The sequence below is a fragment of the Ranitomeya imitator genome, chromosome 7 (genome assembly GCF_032444005.1).
Source record: "Ranitomeya imitator isolate aRanImi1 chromosome 7, aRanImi1.pri, whole genome shotgun sequence".
NCBI lineage: Eukaryota > Metazoa > Chordata > Amphibia > Anura > Dendrobatidae > Ranitomeya > Ranitomeya imitator.
In genome coordinates, this window is record NC_091288.1 from 219,404,352 (window position 1) to 219,430,617 (window position 26,266).

Sequence of the window (26,266 nt, forward strand, 5' to 3'; positions counted from 1 at the left end):
TCCTCCCCCAGCACATGTCCAACCTCGCGTGGTGGCCACTTTCCTCCCCCAGCACAGTCCAACCTTGCGGGGTGGCCACATTCCTCCCCCAGCACACATCCGACCTCACGTGGTGGCCACGTTCCTCCCCAGCATACGTCCGACCTCGCGTGGTGGCCACGTCCCTCCCCCAGCATACGTCCGACCTCATGGTGGCCACATCCCTCCCAATCACATGGCCAACCTCGTGTGGAGGCCACATTGGAGGTTTTTGCCCCTTTTGGACAGATATTGAGGCCAGAACCAGACACCCACGTTTGTGACCACGAGCCTTTCTGAGAAAAATAAGCTCTTTTAGAATAAAAGTTTTCTTTAGGTTTTCAGCTATGTACATGCAGGTTTTTCTTAAGTGTCTTATAGAACAGGTCTGCTCCCCTCCCCCCAAAAAAAATCTGGGGGGGGAGGGACACTTTAAAAAGGATGCTTCTAATTTGGATTTATTGTAACACCATTATTCGGTTCATATAATCAACGTTTTGAGAACTTTTCTTCATCTCCAAGGATTGAACAATGCGTATGGAGAAGGGCGAGTGTGGGGGGTGCGTGCACTTATCTGCACGGTCCAAATAAAGGGTTAAAGAAATAACAAAAAACACTTCCAAAACCGATTCAGGAAAAACTCAAACTGCCAATGAGCGTTTCCTCTAGCGGTTTTCATTATAAAATCTGTCATTTTTTTAACATCTTGGGTATGTGGACACTTTTTCCCCAATTATGTGACCCCCTAAACTAAAGTGCACATATTCTGTAATCCGCCTGTATCCATTGGTCCTGCACCAAATCCGTGTGGAGCCACAGTGCACCCTTTGCAGAAAGCCTGACCCGTGAGGCTACCCCTCCATGATGGGTCCATTCTGTGTAATGCCTCTTCTCCTATACTGCCCTTTTATTCTATGGAAACACATTGATTTTATAATTTCTTGGGAACGTTTCGAAAAAACATTTTTCATGTGCCGATTTCATTGATCCTCAGGCTCTTTCCCATTTGTTGTACGGTGGCACCCAATGTGCCAACGACGACGCTACACCCAGAGACCACCATTATCTATGGAACTCTAAATTTCTTATAAAACTACAAAACACCATACAAACGCCATTTCCAAATTCTTTTATCTGCATATTCTGCTTCCATCAGTCGCGTGCCGGTGCTATACCACTGTACAATATAAATTACTAAGACTCATCTGCTGCGCTGGGCTCTGAAAAAAAACATTACAGCTCGGCACGTGTGTAAATCCCCCACCGTGTAGCCCACCCCAAACTTCTGGGATCATACTTCAAGAATTCCTAAATCCTTCCCTGGAATGGCGAGGAGGAAGTAAACAGATAATCCGGCTACAGGGGGCTGGATGCAACGTCAAGCTGCCGTCATAGACTGCCCCGGTGTCAAGTGATTCATTAAAGCACCATAATATTCCGTCAGAAGTGCATTTGTAAAGGGAAGGTCAACCTCTTATTGTCCTCCCTATAAAGAAAAAAAAGGCAATGTAACAGAAGGGAAACCTCTCCCATACCAGTTCCCTAGGCCGGTCCATTATTAAGTTACTATCTACACTTGGACAGTCTGGAGAGGGGTAATGGCACACTGCTGAGGTTACGAGAGGAAAAAAAGAATCTGTAAGTTCTCCGCATCTGTTGTGTGGACTCCGAGCTACAAATGGGCAACTGTGGCCACCATCATGAGTCAGTCATGTTACTTCCACCATGAACTTGGATACTGCCTGAGGGTCTAAGATGTCGCCGTCCTGGTTCTCGTGGATCCTCTGATGGTTTTTAAGACTGGAGGGACACAGAAAATGTTTATTACAGAGTGAGCAGGTGAAAGATCCTTCTTCGTGCATCTCTGAATGTGCGACCAGGTCGCTGGAGTTTCGGAAGGCTTTTCCGCACTCCTTGCAGTTGTATCTGTGGATCCGGAGGTGATTCTTAAAGGCGAGCAGGTTGAAGAATTCCTTCAGGCAGTTTGGGCACTTGTAGACCCCGATACTGTGAGTTTTCTGGTGGTTAAACAGGCTACTGGCATGCAGGTAAGAACGGCCGCATTGTTTGCATTTGTATTTTCGATCACCTTGACTGGCTTGGTCTTTGTGATTTTGGAATTTCTCATCCAATGGCAATGTCTGATTTTCATTGTTCGGCCCCTGCATTGATGAAACTAGGGAGGAAGACAACTGCTCGTGAGTGCGTTGGTGATGTCTGAGGGTTCGTTCACAGCTGAAGCCATGGTTACAGGTTGGACACTGAAAGGGCTTTTCTTCAACATGGACTGTGTGGTTGATGATCAGCTCCTGGGAAGACTGAAACGTTTGCTCGCAATTCACACCCTGAAGGTGTTTTTCAGGAGAGTGAGTCTGCAGATGGGTGTTCATCGCGATGGGGTTGAGGAACTCTTTGGAACACACCAAGCACTTATAGTTTCCACTTTCCCGTGTGTTCTTGTGACTGCATAAGCTGCCAGCATGATGATCGGTATAGCCAGAGATGTCACATCCACGTGGTTTTTCGGACTGTGATGATTCTCTAGCCCCGCTCTTTGCCAAGACATCGCTACTGTTTTTCTCACATGAATGGGTCTCCAGCTCATTTGCCCCATTGGAGACATCCTCATTATTGAAGATGAATTCTTCATGGCCGTTAGCGGAGTTTTCCACCTGTTGGTCAATTATGGCCTTTGCTTCTGTTCCCGAGGGTATCCGAGAGTCCGATTGTGAACCCTGTGGAACATGTACAATTTGATGCCTGAAAAGTTGTCTCCTCCACTTAAAGGTTTTCCCGCACTGAAAACAAGGATGTCTTTTCGCTTCATAGTGAGTGCGCTGATGGTTTTTTAGGGCCATTAAATTACGGTAGGTTTTGTCACAGATTGAACAATGGTACTGACCCATTTTGTGGCTTTTCTTATGGTTAAACAGGCTTCCAGCATGTCTGTAGGATCGTCCACACTCCTGACACTGGTACGGCCGAGAGTCTGGATCCATTTTGCTTTTTAGAAGAGACGCATATCTCCTCTCACCAGTGCCTATAACTTTTTCTATAGAAGAAGCTTCACTTGAAACTTGCATTAGTGACTTTTTATGATGCCCTTGAGCAAATCTTCGGTATCTGCTTTTACGGTTGCGTCTTCCTGGATTTTTGGCTGAGGCTCTTTTCCGATGTATTCTTTGGTGAGTATCGAGTTGTTTCTGCAGCCGAAAAGCTTTACCGCAATCCAGGCATTTATGCCTCTTTAACTCGAAATGGATGCGGTTATGATTCTTCATTGCCATTAGATTGAAGAAGCGTTTCTGGCAGATGGGACAGCGGAAGACCCCGGTTTTATGAGTCTGCTTATGGTTAATAAGACTCCCCGCATGCCTGTAGCTTCTGCTACACACTTCACAATGAAACAGACGCTTCTGAAATCCAGTCTCTCGTTCAGTTTGTGACCGTGCAATGTCCGGCAAGACTGGAAGATCGGGAATCTCTTCTTTACATTCAACTTGAGGGCCGTGGAGCTTCGATAACGCGCTCACACAACTGTAAGAAAGATGTAGCGCCAGGTCTTTTACGTAGATCATCCTACCGCATAACTTACAGGCCTGAACCTTACTGTCTTCTACATGATCGGACCCACTCGTTGAAGTATTTTGTAAAGAAATGTGTTGGGTGAGCGGATCTTCACTTATACTACCAATCTGGTAAGATAACAGTCTCCTCGAATTCTTTTTATGTAGAGTTGTTTGGGAAGAAGAACTAACTGAAGTGGAATAATTAATACATTTTTCTGGGCCATGTCGACTTACAGAATCACCAGGCAAAAAAGGAGAAAATGGCAAAGATCTCTCGTTCCCACTAGGGTATATATGGTCTTGTAGAGTGGAAGTTTGTAGATCGTGCAGATTGTTCACAGAACTCGATCGCTTACAATTCGGGTGGTGCCGCAGGTGGGTTCTGTAAGCTGCCAGGTTAGGGTAATGTCTAGAACAAGCTACACATTGGAAATTTCCAACCAAGTGAGTCTTTTTATGATTAACTAAACTTCCACCATGACGATAAGTCTTTCCACATTGCTTGCATGTATAAGGTCGGCTGTCTGGGCTTTCTCCATTTTTTGGACTGGATTCAGAGCATTCAGCTGTTGGCTTTGGACATGGTTGTTGGTGGTTCTCATCAGTTTTAGGTAGAATGTTTTCATTTGCAGAGGAGCCTTCATGTCGGTGAATAAAGCTGTGAGCCTTCAAGCTTTCTAGATCGTCATAGGTTTCCCCACAGAATCCACAAATGTGAGACAGCTGGGAGCCCCCATCAAGGTTTTCACTGCGCTCCGTTTCCTCAATCTCACTTTTTATTCTGTTTAATAGTTCTCTTTCTGAAGAATGCATGGAAAAGAAGAATTCCGGCTCTTGCACTTGTGGAAGAGATTCAGCCATTCCTTGTTGTTTCTCGTGTGCAACCTGGTGTTGGTGGAAGTCGACTTCACTAGAAAAGATCAAACCGCAGTGACCACAGTCATAATGGTTATCAGCTGGCACCTGGTGGTCCACAAAATCGTTCCCATCTGATCCACCTATGACTGTAGTTCTGAGCATTTGAGGTTTAGTATGGGTCTCAAAATGACTTCTCAGAGCAGAGAGGCTAGCGTACTCTTTGGGGCAGAATGAGCACTGGAATATACCCGCCTGATGGCTACGTTTATGGTAATTTAGATCGTCTATGTGGTCATACACTTCCCCGCATTCAACACATGTGTATTCAGGCTCTTGGTCTTCTGGTGCAGAGTCCAAATGTTCACCTTTAATACCCAGGTTATTGGAATGGTCCCATTCAGAATCTACCATACCTGTAAAGCTTACATCTTTTTTAACCTCTGTTGAGCTGGACTTGAGGACCTGGTCATCCCATTGGTTTCCCTCTAGGGGTGCATGAACCATTTGGTGTGCCAGCAAATCATTTTCTGTATGAAACATCTCCCGACAGCTGACGCAACCATATACACCTTTAGCATCAGATGGATATGAAAGATCTGAATAGAGAAGAGCTTGGTCAACAGCTATATCTTTCGGTTCACTCTTTTTCACTTTGTGGTGAATTCGAATATGATTTTTTAAGGCAGCCATGTTATGTACATGTTTGGAGCAATAAGGGCACATGTAGTCACCGGTTTGGTGTGTTCGTTTGTGGTTTATTAGGCTTCCTGAATGTCTATAGGACTTACTGCACAGGTTACATTTATACACTCTCCTTCCTGGGTTCTCGGAGGTTCCTGTATCCTTTCCTTGAGGTTCTTCATCTTCCTTTACTTTGAAAAGATCTTTTTCTGGACTTGTACCTTGAGCATTGGTGGGCATTTTTGCAGGAGTTACAGATATTACACTCAGACAGTTCCGTCTAGAGGACTGAAAATTCTCAGAATGGTTAAATAATGTTCCAAATGCGCAAAGAATTTGGGACTCATTTAAGAGCTCTTTGCCTTCTCTTTGACTGGTAGTCGCTCTTTGGGGTATTTTCTCATTTAACTTTACAGAATTGGCAAGCGGGTGGCTCTTGCTTTGCAAAAATCTGGGCCTGGTCCGAAAAAACTGGTGGCCCTGTCTGGATGTTATACTTTTTCTTCCTGCATATGATCTACTGTGGAATCGAACATGATTTCTCAGCGCCATTAGATTAGGATATTGCTTTGGACAGATTGAGCACTGATATACTCCAGTCTTGTGTGTTAGCTTATGATTTATTAAACTACTTTTGTGACGATATGTTCTCCCGCAAAGTTCACACTTGTGTGGCCGATCATCTGGTGACTGGTGATGCACTTCAAGGCCAGAAGATTCCTCTTCTTTCAAAATAATCGGATCAGGTTGAGGTATTGCAACACTAGCATCATGGTTTTGGAGATCATCATCATCTTTAGGTTCGAGCTTAACTTCATGTTCAAGCTTAACTTCATGTTCAGTAGCTAAGGAGTCTTCTCGACTACACAGCTGAAAAACCAGGCTGTCCATTTCAATCTTAGCTTCTGGAAGAAGAGCAGGACCACTAGAATAAGCAGAGTCGTCACTGCTAGCTTGTGAAACTTGAGGAGTTTCTTCCCAAATGCCAGATTCGGGAACCTCCTCCACCGGATTATTGATCAAGATTTCATTTATTTCTTGCTTCTGGTGAAGAAAGTGATGTTTTAAAAAGTCACTCTCAGTAGAAATGTCAGAGTTTCCGTACTCCAATGAATCTTCTTGATTTTGATAGATCTCTTCGGACAGACTGGCAGAAGGAAAGTGATCATCTTCTAGTCTCCTCCCTGCCTTAGACTTGAAGTGAGCCCGGAGATGGTTTTTTAAGGCCGCCACGTTGAACATCTTTTTGGAACACAATGAACAGCTGTACACCCCGGTTTGGTGAGTTTTTTTGTGATTTATCAGGCTCCCTGCATGCCTGTAGCTCTTGCCACACTCCTGGCACGCAAACGGTCTATCTCCAGACTTTGAATCTTCGTCATTAGCATCGTCATATTCTGCAAAATCATTTGTCTTTTCCTTAGAGTCATCTTCATTTGTACTATCGATAGAGTCTGAACCAAAGGGTTTATCTGTCACATCATCAGTGTTCGGCTTTGTAACAGGACTTAAAGATTCAGGGCCATCTTGGTAATGGGTTTCCAGAACAGGGACAAAGTCTTGATCTTCAGATTTGATTTGCTTGGACAAATCGGGTAAACTAGGTGGATTCTTTGCTTTTTCTACTAGTTGTAATATGTCAGTCAAGTCTAAATGGACACCAGCATTTTTTCCAGAAGATAGAGGGGATTTACAATTTCGACGTGCTCTAGAGTCCGAATGGAGACGACAATGGTTTTTCATGGCCATAAGGTTTGAGAACTCCTTAAAACAGACGACACACTGGTATATGCCAATAACGTGACTCTGCTTGTGGTTGGCGAGACTTCCTGCGTGTTTATAAGCTTTTCCACACTGTGTACATTTATAGCGATATTCCTCCGTGTTACTGTCATTTTGCTGATCCTTCTCGTCTGTAAACACTTCATATTCCACAGATTCCTCTTTTACGGGACCCTCGTCTCCTGCCTTTTCATCGGGATATTTTGGCACGAGCTGAGGGAAGTCCACAGGTAACATGGATTCAGCAATATAGTTCTCCAAGTTTGTCATTAGGTTGCTACTTTCCACTAATACTGGGGATTGCATTTCAAACTTGGCGTTTGTGATTTTTTCCGCATTGGGAGTAGAATAATAAGCATGCAAGGATTTTCGATGATTGTACAACTGCTGGGACATCCGAAAAGCTTCTCCACACTGTTCACACTTGAAACGTTTCTCCTCCGAGTGGGTGCGCAGATGACTTTTCAAGCCCATGGGGTTGGAATATTCTTTCTGACAGATCAGACAAGTGTAGAGACCAACTTGATGAGTTTTCTTATGGTTGACCAAGCTGCCGGCATGACGATAACTCTTGTCACACTGGTTACACTTATAAGGTCGATCTTCTCTGTGGCTTCCATGGTGACTATCTAACTCCGTCAAACCAGAGGAAGACATGGGGCCCTGGTCGCAGTTCAGATTCTGATTTGGAGATCTGTCGGCTTGATCGGTTCCATCATCCATATTCATTCTGGAACGTACGAGGTTGGCCAAACATGGGATCTCCTCCGATCAGCAGGAGGGGGATCTAGCTACATCTTTAAATCATTTCTTAGATGTGGCGTCGTCTCAGGGTTGACGCATCTCTTGCATGCTGGATCCGAGTCTGGTCCCATGAACTTCTTAAAATCTTCATCCTGTAAAGAAAAATAAAATGTTGATGTGGTTAATGTGACTTAACCTGGATCGTAACAGAAAAAAAAAAAAAAACGATTCAATCATCAAGTCTGCTCTAGTTTGTCCGCAGGGTTCGCCCCGGAGACTACGTATGTTGTGTGTATGGGTGTCATCCAGAGCAGATCTGCACCGGAGCGGTGCCGGTACCATATAGGTATTTCACAGCTGGAGAGTCCGCTCATCACAAATAAACCAATTATAGGCAGGGTATCTGGCGTGTACCGTAGATCACCGGCTCGGGTACTCCAGAGATTGAGATTAGCTAGAACTGGCCACAAACCCGACACAATACATAAAATCTCTCCACTTTAGTAATAAAAAATAAAAAAAAATTCTTTATTGCATTAAAAGTAAAGGCACATCAGTCAACAACAATTTTTAAGGATAACATTCAGCTCCTCTTTAAAAGGAGTATCTCCATTTATAGATGCTGCTCACATTGTTAGGGCTCAGGTCTATGTAAAAAGAGGGTCCGCAATCTGCCTGGTGAGGTGGCCGCCGGCCACCACATACAGATAGGGAATAATACTGAATCTTTGCAAGAAAGATGATCTGGATATTAAACCTAAGGGGACGGAAGTTCACAGTAAGAGGCTACATTTGGGACTTAAAAACAGAATACAAGTATTCTTGGCTTAAAATCTTTTTTTTTTTTGTAATAGGGTTTTATTAATAATTCTGGAGCATTTATCAGCGACATCCTCTACACATCACAGTACATAGATTACAGGAGGAGAGTGCGGAGAGTTTGTTGTGATCTGTTTCACTTTTAATCTCTTCCACCGAAACATCATTTAAGCTGATTCATGACCACACGAAAGTTATATCGTGAACTTCTATCACAAAATCAGCCTAGAAGATGGTTCAGAAGAGAGATAAAGATTACAGGCCATAATGAGACCCCCAACAATCACTTGTGGCTCTCCCTGCAGATTGTCATGTACTGTCATACATAGAAGATGTAGAAGGTAAAAGCTGCAAAATAAAGCAGCATTGTAAGAATGGATTTTACTTACAAGTAAAAAAAAAAAAAAAAAAAAACACCCCAAAGAAGTTTTATAAGATGCAAATAAGTTAATGTATATGGTCAGCTATGAGTTGTCAGAACCTGGATAATATGATGGTCAAATATGTACAGAGGCCACAAAACCATTGCAGCAGTGCCGAGGATCAACGCATCCGATCCTTTCCTCCAATTAAGAGGGTCGGGCAGCGAATTCTTACAATCACCCGATTATAGAAATATATTCTGCAGAGGACTTCAGGGGGCGATCCGGCACTGCTTGCTTTTACATGCGAGCTCAGATCCTGATGGTAAAGCGTTGCTGGATTCATCTGTGCGTTGAGATTATGACGGCAGTTTGCTCATCAGGGGGAATATTCTATGTGGTCCTGCTTCTTTTTAAGGAAAGAATTCAGGAAGCATGGTGGACACCGGGCTATATGGAGGGGCGCGCTCTATAGGAGGTGGCACAGCTCCTCTATACAGCCATGTGCTTTCCCATCTGCACAGGCTTTCTGTGATCTCTGGATTAGTCCGGACCCCACCCAATCTATAAACGCCACTGAATTACAGATCTTCTGCTAGTGGGAACATATCACTTCGTGGAGGGAACACACCCAATGTGGAGTCCTAGCAAAGCCACCTGCATTCCTGCTGAGCGCACAGTCAGGTGCACAGTCTACAAGAAGGCGGCAAGAAGGAGAACAGGGGCAGCAGGGAGGCAACACAGGGCAAGAAGGAGAACAGGGGCAGCAGGGAGCCAACACGGGGCAGCAGGGAGGAGAACAGGGGGCAGCAGGGAGGAGAACAGGGGGCAGCAGGGAGGAGAACAGGGGGCAGCAGGGAGGAGAACAGGGGGCAGCAGGGAGCCAGCACAGGGGGCAGCAGGGAGCCAGCACGGGGCAGCAGGGAGCCAACACGGGGCAGCAGGGAGGCAACACGGGGCAGCAGGGAGGCAACACGGGGCAGCAGGGAGCCAGCACGGGGCAGCAGGGAGCCAGCACAGGGCAGCAGGGAGCCAGCACGGGGCAGCAGGGAGCCAGCACGGGGCAGCAGGGAGCCAACACGGGGCAGCAGGGAGCCAACACGGGGCAGCAGGGAGCCAACACGGGGCAGCAGGGAGCCAACACGGGGCAGCAGGGAGCCAACACGGGGCAGCAGGGAGCCAACACGGGGCAGCAAGCAGGCGAACAAGGGGCAGCAGGGAGCCAGCACAGGGCAGCAGGGAGCCAGCACAGGGCAGCAGGGAGCCAACACGGGGCAGCAGGGAGCCAACACGGGGCAGCAGGGAGCCAACACGGGGCAGCAGGGAGCCAAAACAGGGCAGCAAGCAGGCGAACAAGGGGCAGCAGGGAGCCAACAAGAGGCAGAAAGCAGGTGAACAAGGGGCAGCAGGGAGCCAACACGGGGCAGCAGGGAGGCGAACAGGGGCAGCAGGGAGGCAACACGGGGCAGCAGGGAGGCAACACGGGGCAGCAGGGAGGCAACACGGGGCAGCAGGGAGGCAACACGGGGCAGCAGGGAGGCAACACGGGGCAAGCAGGTGAACAGGGGCAGCAGGGAGCCAACACGGGGCAGCAGGGAGCCAACACGGGGCAGCAGGGAGGCGAACAGGGGCAGCAGGGAGGCGAACAGGGGCAGCAGGGAGGCGAACAGGGGCAGCAGGGAGGCGAACAGGGGCAGCAGGGAGGCGAACAGGGGCAGCAGGGAGGCGAACAGGGGCAGCAGGGAGCCAACACGGGGCAACAGGGAGCCAACAAGAGGCAGCAAGCAGGCGAACAGGGGCAGCAGGGAGCCAGAACAGGGCAGCAAACAGGCAGCAGGGAGCCAGCATGGGGCAGCAAGCAGGCAAACAGGGGTAGCAGGGAGCTAACAAGGGGCAGCAGGGAGACAACACAGGGCAGCAAACATGTGAACATGCAGCATGGAGCCAACTAGGGGTGGCAGGGAGGAGAACAGGGGCAGCATGGAGCCAACAAGGGGCAGCAAACAGGTGAAAAGGGGCATCAGGGAGCTAACAAGGGGCAGCAGAGAGACGAACGGGGCAGCAGGGAGCCAACAAGGGGCAGCATGGAACAAACATTGGGCACTATCCTGGTGACAGCAGCAAGATTCTGATTGTCCCAAGTATTTTTGCATTCTCATAACTTGGGGTTTGCAGTCACATAGCCCCTCTAAAGTGAGCTGCACCCGGTCTGTAATTCTATGTGTAATCGGATGGTCGCTCCGAGGAGGGGAGGTGTACTGAGCGTATCTGGCTCAGGGCACACAGTATTCCTGGAATGGGCAGAGGTGTCACAGTCTGATGAGCATCACTCTCCCCATACCTCCTGCTCTCACTGCTTGTGACCCAGGTGAGCACACGTAGCACTCAGCCATGAAGCCGCCCATAATCTCAGTGCAAACACATTCAGCAAGAACCAATTCCCAGGAATCAGTAAGTAAACAGCTCTTCACAGCTGAACGAGACAGATCGAGAGTCCTTGTGATCTCAGTGGGAGATTCACCGACAGGAAGATGAGTCGTGTGTGTGTGTGTGTGTGTGTGTGTGTGTGTGTGTGTGTGTGTGTGTGTGTGTGTGTGTGTGTGTGTGTGTGTGTGTGTGTGTTTAGACATTTTTACTTTCAGATCACACATCTTGACTTTTCCACAGGTTTTTCCGGTGTCCTCTGTGAAACCGACGCCATCAGACTTCTTGGATCGGTCGTTGAAAATCCATCTTGCTTACTCTTCTCTCCACAGACCCATCATTAGACAGTCAGCCGATCCCTCCAATATCTGCGGGTTTGACCAACTTTAGTTGTGCATGTCTAATATCACGTCTAATATCACGTCTAGTGATGAGCGAATATACTCATTACTTGAGATTTCTCGAGCATGCTCGGGGGTCCTCAGAGTATTTTTTAGTGCTCGGAAATTTATTTTTTATTGCCGCAGATAAATGATTTACATCTGTTAGCCAGCATAAGTACATGTGGGGGTTGCCCAGTTGCTAGGGAATCCCCACATGTACTTACTGTATATACTCGAGTATAAGCCGACCCCCCTAATTTTGCCACAAAAAACTGGGAAAACCTAATGACTCAAGTATAAGCCTAGGGTGGGAAATGCAGCAGCTACCGGTAAGTGTCAAAAGTAAAAATAGATACCAATAAAAGTAAAATTAATTGAGACATCAGTACATTAAGTGTTTTTGAATATCCATATTGAATCAGGAGCCCCATATAATTCATGATGAGCCCCATAAGATTCTCCATATTAAAATATGCCCCATATAATCCTGCATAAAGGTTAATAATGGCCCCATAAGCTGGGGCGCTGGGCCGCCAGGGACGTGCAGGGACCGCGCCAGGAGCAGGTGAGTATTATTACACAGCCCCGCTCCCCCTCCCGACCCCTGGGTATGACTCGAGTATAAGCCGAGAGGGGGACTTTCAGCCCCCCAAAAATGGGCTGAAAATCTCGGCTTATACTCGAGTATATACACAATATGCTGGCTATCAGATGTAAATCATTCCGCTGCGGCAAGAAAAACTAAATCTCCAAGCACTAAAAAATACTCAGAGGACCCCCGAGCGTGCAGGGAAATCTCGAGTAATGAGTATATTCGCTCATCACGTCTTTTCAGCACAGAGGGAATGTAGACTGGTACAAATAAAAAATGGAGCCCGGCGACATTTATACTCTGATGTCTGTGCCGACTACGATGCTCCAGCAGTCGGGAAGTCACCAGTGACTCCAGAATTTGCTACTGTCCCGTCTTTTCAAGTGATTTTTCTTTTCAAGGATTTTCTTTTTTCTTAAGACAAATGACTGCTAATGGTAGTTTTTTTTTTTTTTCCCAGCGTGTGTGTGTGTTTGTGTGGTTAACACACCCCAATAAAAGGTAATTTCCACATGTAGAAACACTGCCATGACTGCCTGTAGCTCCAGGGATCTGTCAGATTACCAGTAAGAGAATATTTCCACTTTGCGGTAAACTGGAGTTACTGGTGTTTGCTTTGGCCTCCTGGGAATGCAAGAACAAAACATGAACTTCTTCCAGTGAAGTGATGTGAACCCGATGCTGCGCCAGAAGACGAGCAGAGTAAACAGTGTCAGCGGCGTAAGGCCAGGACTGACGTACACGAGGACGATCACTCAGCGGCCTCTTCTTAACGCACATTCCCGGCTGTGGGGGGGATCCTGCCCTCCGGCGCACGATGGTGACGGACATGATCAGCCGTGAACTTCACCGCAGAAGTAGAATATTACGTAACAGGAGACCAGGAGGTGAAGGAGACCCAGGAAACGCCATCCCGCACCGCAAAATAATAAGCAACCGAGAAGGTTCTCCGAGGAGCATCCGCTGGCACCAACATACAGTACAGACCAAAAGTTTGGACACACCTTCTCATTTAAAGATTTTTCTGTATTTTCATGACTATGAAAATTGTACATTCACACTGAAGGCATCAAAACTGTGAATTAACACATGTGGAATTATAGACTTAACAAAAAAGTGTGAAACAACTGAAATTATGTCTTATATTCTAGGTTCTTCAAAGTAGATGCCTTTTGCTTTGATGACTGCTTTTCACACTCTTGGCATTCTCTTGATGAGCTTCAAGAGGTAGTCACCGGGAATGGTCTTCACTTCACAGGTGTGCCCTGTCAGGTTTAATAAGTGGGATTTCTTGCCTTATAAATGGGGTTGGGACCATCAGTTGTGTTGTGCAGAAGTCTGGTGGATACACAGCTGATAGTCCTACTAAATAGACTGTTAGAATTTGTATTATGGCAAGAAAAAAAGCAGCTAAGTAAAGAAAAACAAGTGGCCATAATTACTTTAAGAAATGAAGGTCAGTCAGTCCAAAAAATTGGGAAAACTTTGAAAGTGTCCCCAAGTGCAATGGCAAAAACCATCAAGCGCTACAAAGAAACTGGCTCACATGAGGATCGCCCCAGGAAAGGAACACCAAGAGTCACCTCTGCTTCTGAGGATAAGTTTATCCGAGTCACCAGCCTCAGAAATCGCTGTTTAACAGCAGCTCAGATTAGAGACCAGGTCAATGCCACACAGAGTTCTAGCAGCAGACACATCTCTACAACAACTGTTAAGAGGAGACTTTGTGCAGCAGGCCTTCATGGTAAAATAGCTGCTAGGAAACCACTGCTAAGGACAGGAAACAAGCAGAAGAGACTTGTTTGGTCTAAAGAACACAAGGAATGGACATTAGACCAGTGGAAATCTGTGCTTTGGTCTGATGAGTCCAGATCTTTGGTTTCAACCACCGTGTCTTTGTGCGACGCAGTAAAGGTGAACGGATGGACTCTACATGCCTGGTTCCCACCGTGAAGCATGGAGGAGGAGGTGTGATGGTGTGGGGGGCTTTGCTGGTGACACTGTCGGGGATTTATTCAAAATTGAAGGCATACTGAACCAGCATGGCTACCACAGCATCTTGCAGCGGCATGCTATTCCATCCGGTTTGTGTTTAGTTGGACCATCATTTATTTCTCAACAGGACAATGACCCCCAAACACCTCCAGGCTGTGTAAGGGCTATTTGACCAAGAAGGAGAGTGATGGGGTGCTACACCAGATGACCTGGCCTCCACAGTCACCAGACCTGAACCCAATCGAGATGGTTTGGGGTGAGCTGGACCGGAGAGTGAAGGCAAAAGGGCCGACAAGTGCTAAGCATCTCTGAGAACTCCTTCAAGATTGTTGGAAGACCATTCCCGGTGACTACCTCTTGAAGTTCATCAAGAGAATGCCAAGAGTGTGCAAAGCAGTCAAAGCAAGAAGGTGGCTACTTAGACATATTTTCAGTTGTTTCACACTTTTTTGTTAAGTATATAATTCCACATGTGTTAATTCATAGTTTTGATGCCTTCAGTGTGAATGTACAATTTTTCATAGTCACGAAAACACAGAAAAATCTTTAAATGAGAAGGTGTGTCCAAACTTTTGGTCTGTACTGTATATTATGATGAGGAACTCAAGCCTTCGGTCTGCCAATGTCTCAAGTATTTTCTAGACAGCTGAGATTTGATTTTTTGCTTTTCTTCGAGTCCTCAATAAACAAGTCAGTGATGACTTCCAGACGTCGGGGAGGAGCTGGAGATCCAGGTATGTGGTCGCTGCCGGCTCACTAGTGTCTGGTCCTCCCCCTCGTAGGAAGCAGGACGGCGACAGCGCATCATTCTGCAGCAAACAAGGGGGCTATTCAATGCGGATAGTCTCTTTACCACCCAGGACAGAACCCCCCCGCCCAAAGATGCTGTCAGAAGTGGGTACGCCTTCGTCTTTTTACCAGGCTACTACAAAAGGCTCAAATTGTGGAGCAAACATTTGTCTGCACAAAGATAAGTTGGCTCCCATCCATAGGCAAGAGGATAAGTTCCTGATCAAGGGGGGGGCGCCTGGTAGCGCGCACACGCACACGCACTTACATTTCAAGTATACTCCAAAACTCTGGTGAAGTCAGGCTAGGGCCTATGTTCAGGGGAAATCTTCACACGGCTGCTGTTCAGGCCAGCGATCACAGCTCCCCGGAGGAAACCAATCTATATTAAAAAGATAGTTGGCAGAAACGTGTTTTTTTTCTTTGGTCATCGGACTTCCCTTCCCCAAAAAAGAAAAATTATACAAGTGAGAAAAATGTATTGACCCCGGGGTGGTATCGATACAAGTCAGCTCGTCACACTGCATCAACGGAACAAAGAAGAAAGACACAGACAGAAAAAATCTGGAGAATCTTGTTGCCAGGTCAAAAACAAATCCCCAAAAAGCAAGGAGGACAATTGTGTTTTTGTTTTTTCCATAATTTCAAGGCACTTGGAATTTTTTTCAGGACATTATATGGTACCGTCCAAAACACCAACTCGTCCCGCAGAAAACAAGGCTCAAACGGTGACGGGAAACAAAACAATCATGACCCTGGAAGAAGCTGAAAGGAACGAGAGTGCAAAGCACAAAGAAAGCCGCCATCGGCATCCTGTACAGAGCCGCTCATTGGGGTGGGGAGTCACATTGGGCCAGGGGGTCATCGGATTGTACTGGGGCAGAGGGGGGGGATCATATCGTACTGGGGCAGGGATCATATGAGGGGCTGGGGGGATCATATCATGCGGGGGCAGAGGGGGGGGATCGTATCGGGGGCAGAGGAGGGGGATCGTATCGGGGGCAGAGGAGGGGGATCGTATCGGGGGCAGAGGAGGGGGATCGTATCGGGGGCAGAGGAGGGGGATCGTATCGGGGGCAGAGGAGGGGGATCGTATCGGGGGCAGAGGAGGGGGATCGTATCGGGGGCAGAGGAGGGGGATCGTATCGGGGGCAGAGGAGGGGGATCGTATCGGGGGCAGAGGAGGGGGATCGTATCGGGGGCAGAGGAGGGGGATCGTATCGGGGGCAGAGGAGGGGGATCGTATCGGGGGCAGAGGAGGGGGATCGTATCGGGGGCAGAGGAGGGGGATCGTATCGGGGGCAGAGGAGGGGGATCGTATCGGGGGCAGAGGAGGGGGATCGTATCGGGGGCAGAGGAGGGGGATCGTATCGGGGGCAGAGGAGGGGGATCGTATCGGGGGCAGAGGAGGGGGATCGTATCGGGGGCAGAGGAGGGGGATCGTATCGGGGGCAGAGGAGGGGGATCGTATCGGGGGCAGAGGAGGGGGATCGTATCGGGGGCAGAGGAGGGGGATCGTATCGGGGGCAGAGGAGGGGGATCGTATCGGGGGCAGAGGAGGGGGATCGTATCGGGGGCAGAAGGGGGGGATCGTATCGGGGCAGAGGGGGGGGATCATATCGGGGGCAGAGGGGGGGATCATATCAGGGGCAGAGGGGGGATCATATCAGGGGCAGAGGGGGGGGATCATATCGGGGGCAGAGGGGGGGATCATATCGGGGGCAGAGGGGGGGATCATATCGGGGGCAGAGGGGGGGATCATATCGGGGGCAGAGGGGGGGGATCATATCAGGGGCAGAGGGGGGGATCATATCAGGGGCAGAGGGGGGATCATATCGGGGGCAGAGGGGGGGGATCATATCGGGGGCAGAGGGGGGGATCATATCGGGGGCAGAGGGGGGGATCATATCAGGGGCAGAGGGGGGATCATATCAGGGGCATCATATCGGGGGCAGAGTGGGGGATCGTATCGGGGCACAGGGGGGGGCACAGGTGGGGGATCATATCGGGGGCAGAGGAGGGGGATCATATCGGGGGCAGAGGTGGGGGATCATATCGGGGGCACAGGGGGGGGGGGGATCATATCGGGGGCACAGGGGGGGGATCATATCGGGGGCACAGGGGGGGATCGTATCGGGGGATCATATCGGGGGTAGAGGTGGGGGATCATATCGGGGTAGAGGTGGGGGATCATATCGGGGGCACAGGGGGGATCATATCGGGGGCACAGGGGGGATCATATCCGGGGCAGAGGTGGGGGATCATATCGGGGGCAGAGTGGGGGATCGTATCGGGGGCAGAGGTGGGGGATCATATCGGGGGCAGAGGGGGGGATCGTATCGGGGGATCATATCGGGGGCAGAGGGGGGGATCATATCGGGGGCAGAGGGGGGGGATCATATCGGGGGTAGAGGGGGGGGATCATATCGGGGGCACAGGGGGGATCATATCGGGGGCAGAGGTGGGGGATCATATCGGGGGCAGAGGGGGGGGGATCATATCGGGGGCAGAGGTGGGGGATCATATCGGGGGCAGAGGGGGGGGATCATATCGGGGGCAGAGGGGGGGGGGATCGTATCGGGGGCAGAGGGGGATTATATCTGAGCTATCTGTTAAGTTAGGCCTCCAGTCCGTTGCTATGACGTCATGCCATGACGTCAGCACACAGCAGCCCAGGTGTACTGGGGACAATGGAGGGCGCACTCACCATGGGTCCGGGTGCAGCAGTGTCAGCTCCAGGCTCCGCCGCCCTCCTTTGTCCCCTCGGTGATGCCCCCGGAGCCGGCGGGTGAGGGGCCCGGCCCGAGCGATCAGCTCCACATCTCTTATATCATCTCTCTGCACAGCAAACACTTCCTTTTGTTGCTAGGAAACAGGAAGTGTGCACCGCATAATGTCTCCCTTCTCGCATTTTTTACCTACTTCCAGGAGTTCCTAATCATTCCGGTGCCCGGATATAGTATGGCGGAGGAGAGGATTCCAGGTTTAAAAATGGTGGCGCGGCAGCCAATAGGAATGGAGCACCTCGAAAGTTGATTGGCTGCAGCTTGAGATAAGTTAGAACCGACCAATCAGTGAAGAGGCGAGAGCTTCCCTGTGCGCACGCTTGAAGTCTTCCCGATGGAAACACAAAATGACAGGAGGAGTTCCGTGCAGCTGGTAACAGCTTTCTGTAGGGTGCAGTGCGCGGCTGCTGGGCTGTGGGGCCGGGTGGTCGCTCGGTGCCGGCTTCTTATATCTAGCGCTATTTGTTTTTTCAGTCTCACGTTATGTCTCATACACTGGAGGGAAGCTAATAGTGAAGCACTGAGAACTTCCGGCGTCGGCTCCTCCTCAACCCCCAGGGTCCTAGGTCCGGCCATGTTCAGCTTTGTCTGCTGCTTGAGCTCTGAGGCTGAGTGTGGGGAGCGGAGGGTGTAACGGCCCCAGAAGCCCCAGGTGAGTGCCGTGCGGACGGGATGTGTCCGTATGCGGAGCCCGGGCGGTGTGCGGTCCGTATATACACAGCCGGGCTGTTACTGAGTGCAGGACTGTGCAGAAGTCTGAGGCAGGGAGAGGTGATGCTGTGACCCCCCCCATCATCAGTGTCTGGTGACCCCCCCCCATCATCAGTATCTGGGGACCCCCCCCCCATCATCAGTATCTGGTGACCCCCCCCCCCCCCCATCATCAGTGTCTGGGGACCCCCCCCCATCATCAGTATCTGGGGACCCCCCCCCATCATCAGTGTCTGGTGACCCCCCCTCCCCCATCATCAGTATCTGGGGACCCCCCCCCCATCATCAGTATCTGGGGACCCCCCCCCATCATCAGTATCTGGGGACCCCCCCCATCATCAGTATCTGGGGACCCCCCCCCATCATCAGTATCTGGTGACCGCCCGTCACCTCCATCATCAGTATCTGGTGACCGCCCGTCACCTCCATCATCAGTATCTGGTGATCGTCCGTCTCCTCCATCATCAGTATCTAGTGAGCGCCCGTCACCTCCATCATCAGTATCTGGTGACCGCCCGTCTTCTCCATCATCAGTATCTGGTGACCGCCCGTCTCCTCCATCATTAGTATCTGGTGACCGCCCGTCTCCTCCATCATCAGTATCTGGTGACCGCCCGTCACCTCCATCATCAGTATCTGGTGATCGCCCGTCACCTCCATCATCAGTATCTGGTGACCGCCCGTCTCCTCCATCATTAGTATCTGGTGACCGCCCGTCACCTCCATCATCAGTATCTGGTGACCGCCCGTCACCTCCATCATCAGTATCTGGTAACCGCCCGTCCCCTCCATCATCAGTATCTGGTGACCGCCCGTCTCCTCCATCATCAGTATCTAGTGAGCGCCCGTCACCTCCATCATCAGTATCTGGTAACCGCCCGTCACCTCCATCATCAGTATCTGGTGACCGCCCGTCCCCTCCATCATCAGTATCTGGTGACCGCCCGTCACCTCCATCATCAGTATCTGGTGACCGCCCGTCACCTCCATCATCAGTATCTGGTGACCGCCCGTCACCTCCATCATCAGTATCTGGTGATCGCCCGTCTCCTCCATCATCAGTATCTGGTGACCTCCCGTCACCTCCATCATCAGTATCTGGTGACTGCCCGTCACCTCCATCATCAGTATCTGGTGACTGCCCGTCACCCCCATCATCAGTATCTGGTGACCGCCCGTCACCTCCATCATCAGTATCTGGTGACCGCCCGTCACCTCCATCATCAGTATCTGGTGATCGTCCGTCTCCTCCATCATCAGTATCTAGTGAGCGCCCGTCTCCTCCATCATCAGTATCTGGTGACCGCCCGTCTCCTCCATCATCAGTATCTGGTGACCGCCCGTCACCTCCATCATCAGTACCTGGTGACCGCCCGTCCCCTCCATCATCAGTATCTGGTGACCTCCCGTCTCCTCCATCATCAGTATCTGGTGACCTCCCGTCTCCTCCATCATCAGTATCTGGTGACCGCCCGTCTCCTCCATCATCAGTATCTGGTGACCGCCCGTCACCTCCATCATCAGTATCTGGTGACCTCCCGTCTCCTCCATCATCAGTATCTGGTGACCGCCCGTCTCCTCCATCATCAGTATCTGGTGACCGCCCGTCTCCTCCATCATCAGTATCAGGTGACCGCCCGTCTCCTCCATCATCAGTACCTGGTGACCGCCCGTCCCCTCCATCATCAGTATCTGGTGACCTCCCGTCTCCTCCATCATCAGTATCTGGTGACCGCCCGTCTCCCCCATCATCAGTATCTGGTGACCGCCCGTCTCCTCCATCATCAGTATCTGGTGACCGCCCGTCTCCTCCATCATCAGTATCTGGTGATCGCCCGTCTCCTCCATCATCAGTATCTGGTGACCGCCCGTCTCCTCCATCATCAGTATCTGGTGACCGCCCGTCACCTCCATCATCAGTATCTGGTGACCTCCCATCTCCTCCATCATCAGTATCTGGTGACCGCCCGTCACCTCCATCATCAGTATCTGGTGACCTCCCGTCTCCTCCATCATCAGTATCTGGTGACCGCCCGTCACCTCCATCATCAGTAGCTGGTGACCGCCTGTCTCCTCCATCATCAGTATCTGGTGACTGCCCGTCACCTCCATCATCAGTAGCTGGTGACCGCCCGTCACCTCCATCGTCAGTATCTGGTGACCGCCCGTCACCTCCATCGTCAGTATCTGGTGACCGCCCGTCACCTCCATCGTCAGTATCTGGTGACCGCCCGTCACCTCCATCGTCAGTATCTGGTGACCGCCCGTCACCTCCATCGTCAGTATCTGGTGACCGCCCGTCTCCTCCATCGTCAGTAGCTGGTGACCGCCCGTCTCCTCCATCATCAGTATCTGGTGACCGCCCGTCACCTCCATCGTCAGTATCTGGTGACCGCCCGTCACCTCCATCGTCAGTATCTGGTGACCGCCCGTCACCTCCATCGTCAGTATCTGGTGACCGCCCGTCTCCTCCATCGTCAGTAGCTGGTGACCGCCCGTCTCCTCCATCATCAGTGTCTGGTGACCGCCCGTCTCCTCCATCGTCAGTGTCTGGTGACTGCCCGTCTCCTCCATCGTCAGTATCTTGTGATATTAGATTTTTCCTAGTCTCCTGCACCGTCCTGTGTGCACATGTGAACTTCCATTAGTCCGGCAGGTCCTATTAGTCGTTACCATCCTGATAGTCCGGCACGTTGTAGCACAGACACGATCCCGATTATTCCTGCCGCCTTCACGGTCATTTCTGTTTATTACAAAAACTTACAAACTTTTTTGCTCTTTTTCTTTTTGTTTCCTTTGTTGCAATGTAAATATCTGACCGATTAGAACGAGGTTCCTCCAAATTCTGCACCAGACGCTTCTTCTAGCGACTGCTGCGGCCTCCGGTACTCGCCCCTCCGGCTGTTGTGACCTGCTGCAGACCTGATGCATCCCAGTCCTTACTAATGGCCTCCGGGTCACTGATATTCTTGGGTTTGCTGCCGCCTTCTTCACATCCCACCAAAGATTTTCTATGGGATTCAAGTCCGGTGACTGCAGCTCCAGAATCTTCCAGGACGTCTCCTGAAACCAAACTGTGGTGGACTGTGAGGTTCTGGGGTCATTGTGCTCCTGAAAGGTCCAAGGAGGCCGGAACTTCAGCTCCTCACAGAAGACAAGAGGGTTTCTACTAGGATTGTCTGATTGCAATCATCCTGCCCTCCACCTGCTGCACGGATTGCAGATCCCCCCCCCCCGCCACGCTTCACCGCAGGGATCACCGATCCCCCCAGCCACGCTTCACCGCAGGAATCACCGATCCCCCCCAGCCACGCTTCACCGCAGGGACCGCCGATCCCCCCAGCCACGCTTCACCGCAGGGATCACTGATCCCCCCCAGCCACGCTTCACCGCAGGGACCGCCGATCCCCCCAGCCACGCTTCACCGCAGGGATCACTGATCCCCCCCCCCCCAGCCACACCTCACCGCAGGAATCGCCGATCCCCCCCAGCCACGCTTCACCGCAGGAATCACCGATCCCCCTGCCACTCTTCACCGCAGGAATCGCCGATCCCCCCAGCCACGCTTCACCGCAGGGATCGCCGATCCCCCCGCCACACTTCACCGCAGGGACCGCCGATCCCCCCCGCCACGCTTCACCGCAGGGATCACCGATCCCCCCAGCCACGCTTCACCGCAGGAATCACCGATTCCCCCCAGCCACGCTTCACCGCAGGGACCGCCGATCCCCCCAGCCACGCTTCACCGCAGGGATCACTGATCCCCCCCCCCCAGCCACACCTCACCGCAGGAATCGCTGATCCCCCCCAGCCACGCTTCACCGCAGGAATCACCGATCCCCCTGCCACTCTTCACCGCAGGAATCGCCGATCCCCCCAGCCACGCTTCACCGCAGGGATCGCCGATCCCCCCGCCACACTTCACCGCAGGGACCGCCGATCCCCCCCGCCACGCTTCACCGCAGGGATCACCGATCCCCCCAGCCACGCTTCACCGCAGGAATCACCGATCCCCCCCCCAGCCACGCTTCACCGCAGGGACCGGCGATCCCCCCCCGCCACGCTTCACCGCAGGGATCACCGATCCCCCCCCCAGCCACGCTTCACCGCAGGAATCGCCGATCCCCCCAGCCACGCTTCACCGCAGGGATCGCCGATCCCCCCGCCACACTTCACCGCAGGGACCGCCGATCCCCCCCGCCACGCTTCACCGCAGGGATCACCGATCCCCCCAGCCACGCTTCACCGCAGGAATCACCGATCCCCCCCCCAGCCACGCTTCACCGCAGGGACCGGCGATCCCCCCCGCCACGCTTCACCGCAGGGATCACCGATCCCCCCCCAGCCACACCTCACCGCAGGAATCGCCGATCCCCCCCAACCACGCTTCACCGCAGGAATCACCGATCCCCCTGCCACTCTTCACCGCAGGAATCGCCGATCCCCCCAGCCACGCTTCACCGCAGGAATCACCGATCCCCCTGCCACTCTTCACCGCAGGAATCGCCGATCCCCCCCAGCCACGCTTCACCGTAGGAATCACCGATCCCCCCCGCCACGCTTCACCGCAGGGATCGCCGATCCCCCCCGCCACGCTTCACCGCAGGGATCGCTTGTTCTCTTTGTTTGTAAAGGTTGTGAGCGCTATTTTTTTTTCTCTTACTTTTTGGACCATTGTCTTGACAGCCGAAGAATATTAGTGATCTGGTGGCCGCTGCCCATGAGAACTGGGCTCGGCTTTCTCAGGATCACTGCCAGGAGCTGGAGTCTGCAGCAGGTTATAACAGCCAGAGGGGAATCTGGTCATAGGCGGCTCTACTAAGTACTAAAGAGGTGAAAGAGGTGAATAATTGTGATTAGAACTGGACGTAATCCTGATGATCCCGTGTAATCATGGCCACCTGCAGCCGTTCTGGGTATCTCCCCGATAGTCTGGCACATGGTGGCCCCGAAAGTCAATGTTCATTATATCGTCTTGTTTCTGGGATGCCGCCGTGATCCTCCATATTATGTGTCTGTGTGCAGAAAGACTACCTGTGGTTTGGAATATCCACCAACCAGCAGATCCAGGGGATGCCAGATTACCAGCGTTGATTGCATGGAGCTGTACTGATGGGATTGTTGTCTTTACATCTGTAGAGTCGTTGTTGTGCCTAGTCAGTAATGGGAGTAAATGGAGGTTGACTGAATTAATCCTGGTCCCCGCTTCTTTTCCAGGCCGCCCCCACCATGTCTTCGGAGCAGCAGGAATCTGTCGGAGAGATCGAGGTGTTGATCGAGCAGGATCCTGAGGAGTCTCCCAGATTTGTGCAGAGTGGACGTCGCTTTCGCTGTTTGGCCTGCCGCAAAACCTTCCCAAACCAGCCCCGTGCCAAGCGCCACTGCCGGGTGCACCGCTCAGCTGATGACTCCCAGCCTCCGACACCCAAGACTCCAGGGCCAAAAAGCGAGCTGCGCCACCAGTGCGTCCACTGCAACAAATCCTACAAAACCGCCTCCCTGCTTAAGAGCCATGGGCGAAGCCACACAGGGGAGAAGCCGTTCGTATGTAAAGAGTGCGGGCGCTCCTTCATGCAGCCGATATGCCTGCGGGTACACATGGCCACACACAACGGCCAGCTCCCTTTCCAGTGCAGCCAGTGTGGAAAAGCTTACGCCACGCCGTCAAAGTTGCGCATCCATGAGCGGCTGCACACTGGGGAGCGCCCGTTCTCATGCCCCGATTGTGGGAAGGGGTTTGCGGACCCGTCTGTTTTTCGGAAGCACCGGCGGAGTCATGCCGGGCTGCGACCTTATCAGTGCAAACTGTGCCAGAAGTCCTATAGCGAGCTGAAGGACCTAAAGAACCATGAGCGGAGCCACACGGGGGAGAAGCCTTTCCTGTGTTCGGATTGCGGTAAGGCGTTCTCCCGCGCGTCTTCCCTAACGTGTCATCAGCGCATTCATGCTGCCGAGAAACCTTACAAGTGCCCTATATGTAACAAAGACTTTACCCAACTGTCCTCCTACCAGAGCCACCAACGCACACACTCCGGGGAGAAGCCTTACCTGTGCCCTCAGTGCGGCCGCATGTTCTCCGACCCATCTAGTTTCCGGCGGCACCAACGGGCTCACCAGGGCGTGAAGCCGTACCGATGCGACAAGTGTGGCAAACCATTCCGGCAGCCGGCTGATTTGGCCATGCACCAGAGAATCCACACGGGTGAGAGGCCCTTCAAATGCCCGGACTGTGACAAGAGCTTTGTGGCGTCTTGGGACCTGAAGCGGCACCGGCTTTCGCACAGTACGGAGCGGCCCTTCCAGTGCATGGAATGTGGTAAAGGTTTCGCCGAGCGTTCTGGGCTCAGCAAACACCAACGTTCCCACAGCGGAGAGAGACCCTACAAGTGCGAGGAGTGCAGCAAGACGTTCATCGTCTCGTCAAGTCTACGGAAGCACGAACGGACCCACCTGAAGCCCGAAGCGGAGGCCAACAAGAAGAAGGAAGAGTCCATCACCTGCGATACGTGCGCAGTGACCTTCCTGAGCGTGATGGACCTGAAGACCCATCAGAGAAACCATCCAGAGCTCAGGCCCTTCCGCTGTGACCAGTGTGACAAGGGCTTTGTGGACAAGGCCGGACTGAAGAAGCACCAACGCATTCACAGCGACGTGCGCCCCCACGTGTGCCAACAGTGCGGCAAGGGCTTCCACATCCCCTCCGACCTTCGTAAGCACCAGAAGACACATGACAAGGAGGTGAAGGGCAAAGAGGAGGAGGAGGAAGAGGAGATCACCACTTTGACCCTCCATCCAGCCTATGTAGAACCTCCGCCGCTCTATGATCCTCTGGTCTCCTTCTTAGAGAAAGTGACTGAAGGAAACATGGAGGTGATAGAACAGTCGCCCACGTCGAGCTGAACGTGCTCTGGTACAAAGAACTGTACAGGACTACACAGACCCTACGTCTCCTGCGCGCAGGCGGCCATCTTGTCGGGGCAGAACATCAAACTCGCCCCCATTACACAAACAATCATGGGAAAACCAAGCAGCGTGAAATTAATAATTGCCGCCATTACCCAGTCTGAGGGACGACAGCCATTGTGTAATGGGTATCTGCCGCCCACGGGGTGTACAGGACGGGCCCCGGGTCCCAGACTGACGGGGACAGCGGAGATTTGCACACACGTATATCCTGTAATAAGCCGAGATCATGTGACCGGAGTATGAAATTCAGTATTTTTTCCCTGCAAAAATTAAAGCTTTTGCCTTCAATTATCCCGCTGAGGCGGCCATGTTTGTATAAAGACTGGTGCCTGTAAGCTGGGAACTCCTCCTGCGGGATGCAGTGGTTGTGTCTGCCCCTCACACAGTCCTTCCTTGGGGCAGGGGGGCGTCCTTGGGGCAGGGGGGCGTCCTCGTAGCAGGTCAACGTCCTCAGGGCAGGAGGGCATCCTCGTAGCAGGGGCGACGTCCTCTGGGCACGGTGGCGTCCTTGGGGAAGGAGGGCGATGTCCTCTGGGCAGGGTGACATCCTTGTGGCAGAAGGGCGTCCTCTGGGCAGGGCGACGTCCTCTGGGCATGGTGGCGTCCTTGGATCAGGAGGGCGTCCTCGGAGCAGGGCGACGTCATTGGGGCAGGAGGGCGTCCTCGGGGCAGGGCGACATCCTCTGGGCACGGTGGCGTCCTTGGGGCAGGAGGGCGTCCTCTGGGCACGGTGGCGTCCTTGGGGCAGGAGGGCGTCCTCTGGACAGGGTGACATCCTTGTGGCAGA

General features: G+C 51.9%; 2 protein-coding genes across 3 annotated transcripts; one reads left to right on the plus strand and one right to left on the minus strand.

Annotated features, from left to right (window-relative positions):
* Positions 1–1,126: 1,126 nt before the first annotated feature.
* ZNF646 (zinc finger protein 646) lies at positions 1,127–17,901 on the minus strand. Of its 2 annotated transcripts, XM_069735044.1 has the most exons (3): positions 17,724–17,901; positions 15,285–15,398; positions 1,127–7,804 (listed from the first exon to the last, which is right to left on the minus strand). In XM_069735044.1, the coding sequence occupies exon 3, from the start codon at positions 7,635–7,637 to the stop codon at positions 1,728–1,730; it is 5,910 nt and encodes a 1,969-aa protein (XP_069591145.1). In that variant the 5' UTR covers positions 7,638–7,804; positions 15,285–15,398; positions 17,724–17,901; the 3' UTR covers positions 1,127–1,727. The 2 variants fall into 2 exon arrangements, with proteins under 2 accessions (XP_069591145.1, XP_069591143.1); XM_069735042.1 differs by lacking the exon at positions 15,285–15,398.
* Positions 17,902–18,168: 267 nt separating this feature from the next.
* ZNF668 (zinc finger protein 668) lies at positions 18,169–25,768 on the plus strand. Its single transcript, XM_069735045.1, has 2 exons — positions 18,169–18,454; positions 23,731–25,768. The coding sequence occupies exon 2, from the start codon at positions 23,743–23,745 to the stop codon at positions 25,411–25,413; it is 1,671 nt and encodes a 556-aa protein (XP_069591146.1). The 5' UTR covers positions 18,169–18,454; positions 23,731–23,742; the 3' UTR covers positions 25,414–25,768.
* The last annotated feature ends 498 nt before the right edge of the window (positions 25,769–26,266 follow it).

Excerpts from the sequence above, each read along its gene's own strand:
- ZNF646 (XM_069735042.1), bottom strand. The coding sequence starts at position 7,637 with ATGAATATGGATGATGGAACCGATCAAGCCGACAGATCTCCAAATCAG.
- ZNF668 (XM_069735045.1), top strand. The coding sequence starts at position 23,743 with ATGTCTTCGGAGCAGCAGGAATCTGTCGGAGAGATCGAGGTGTTGATC.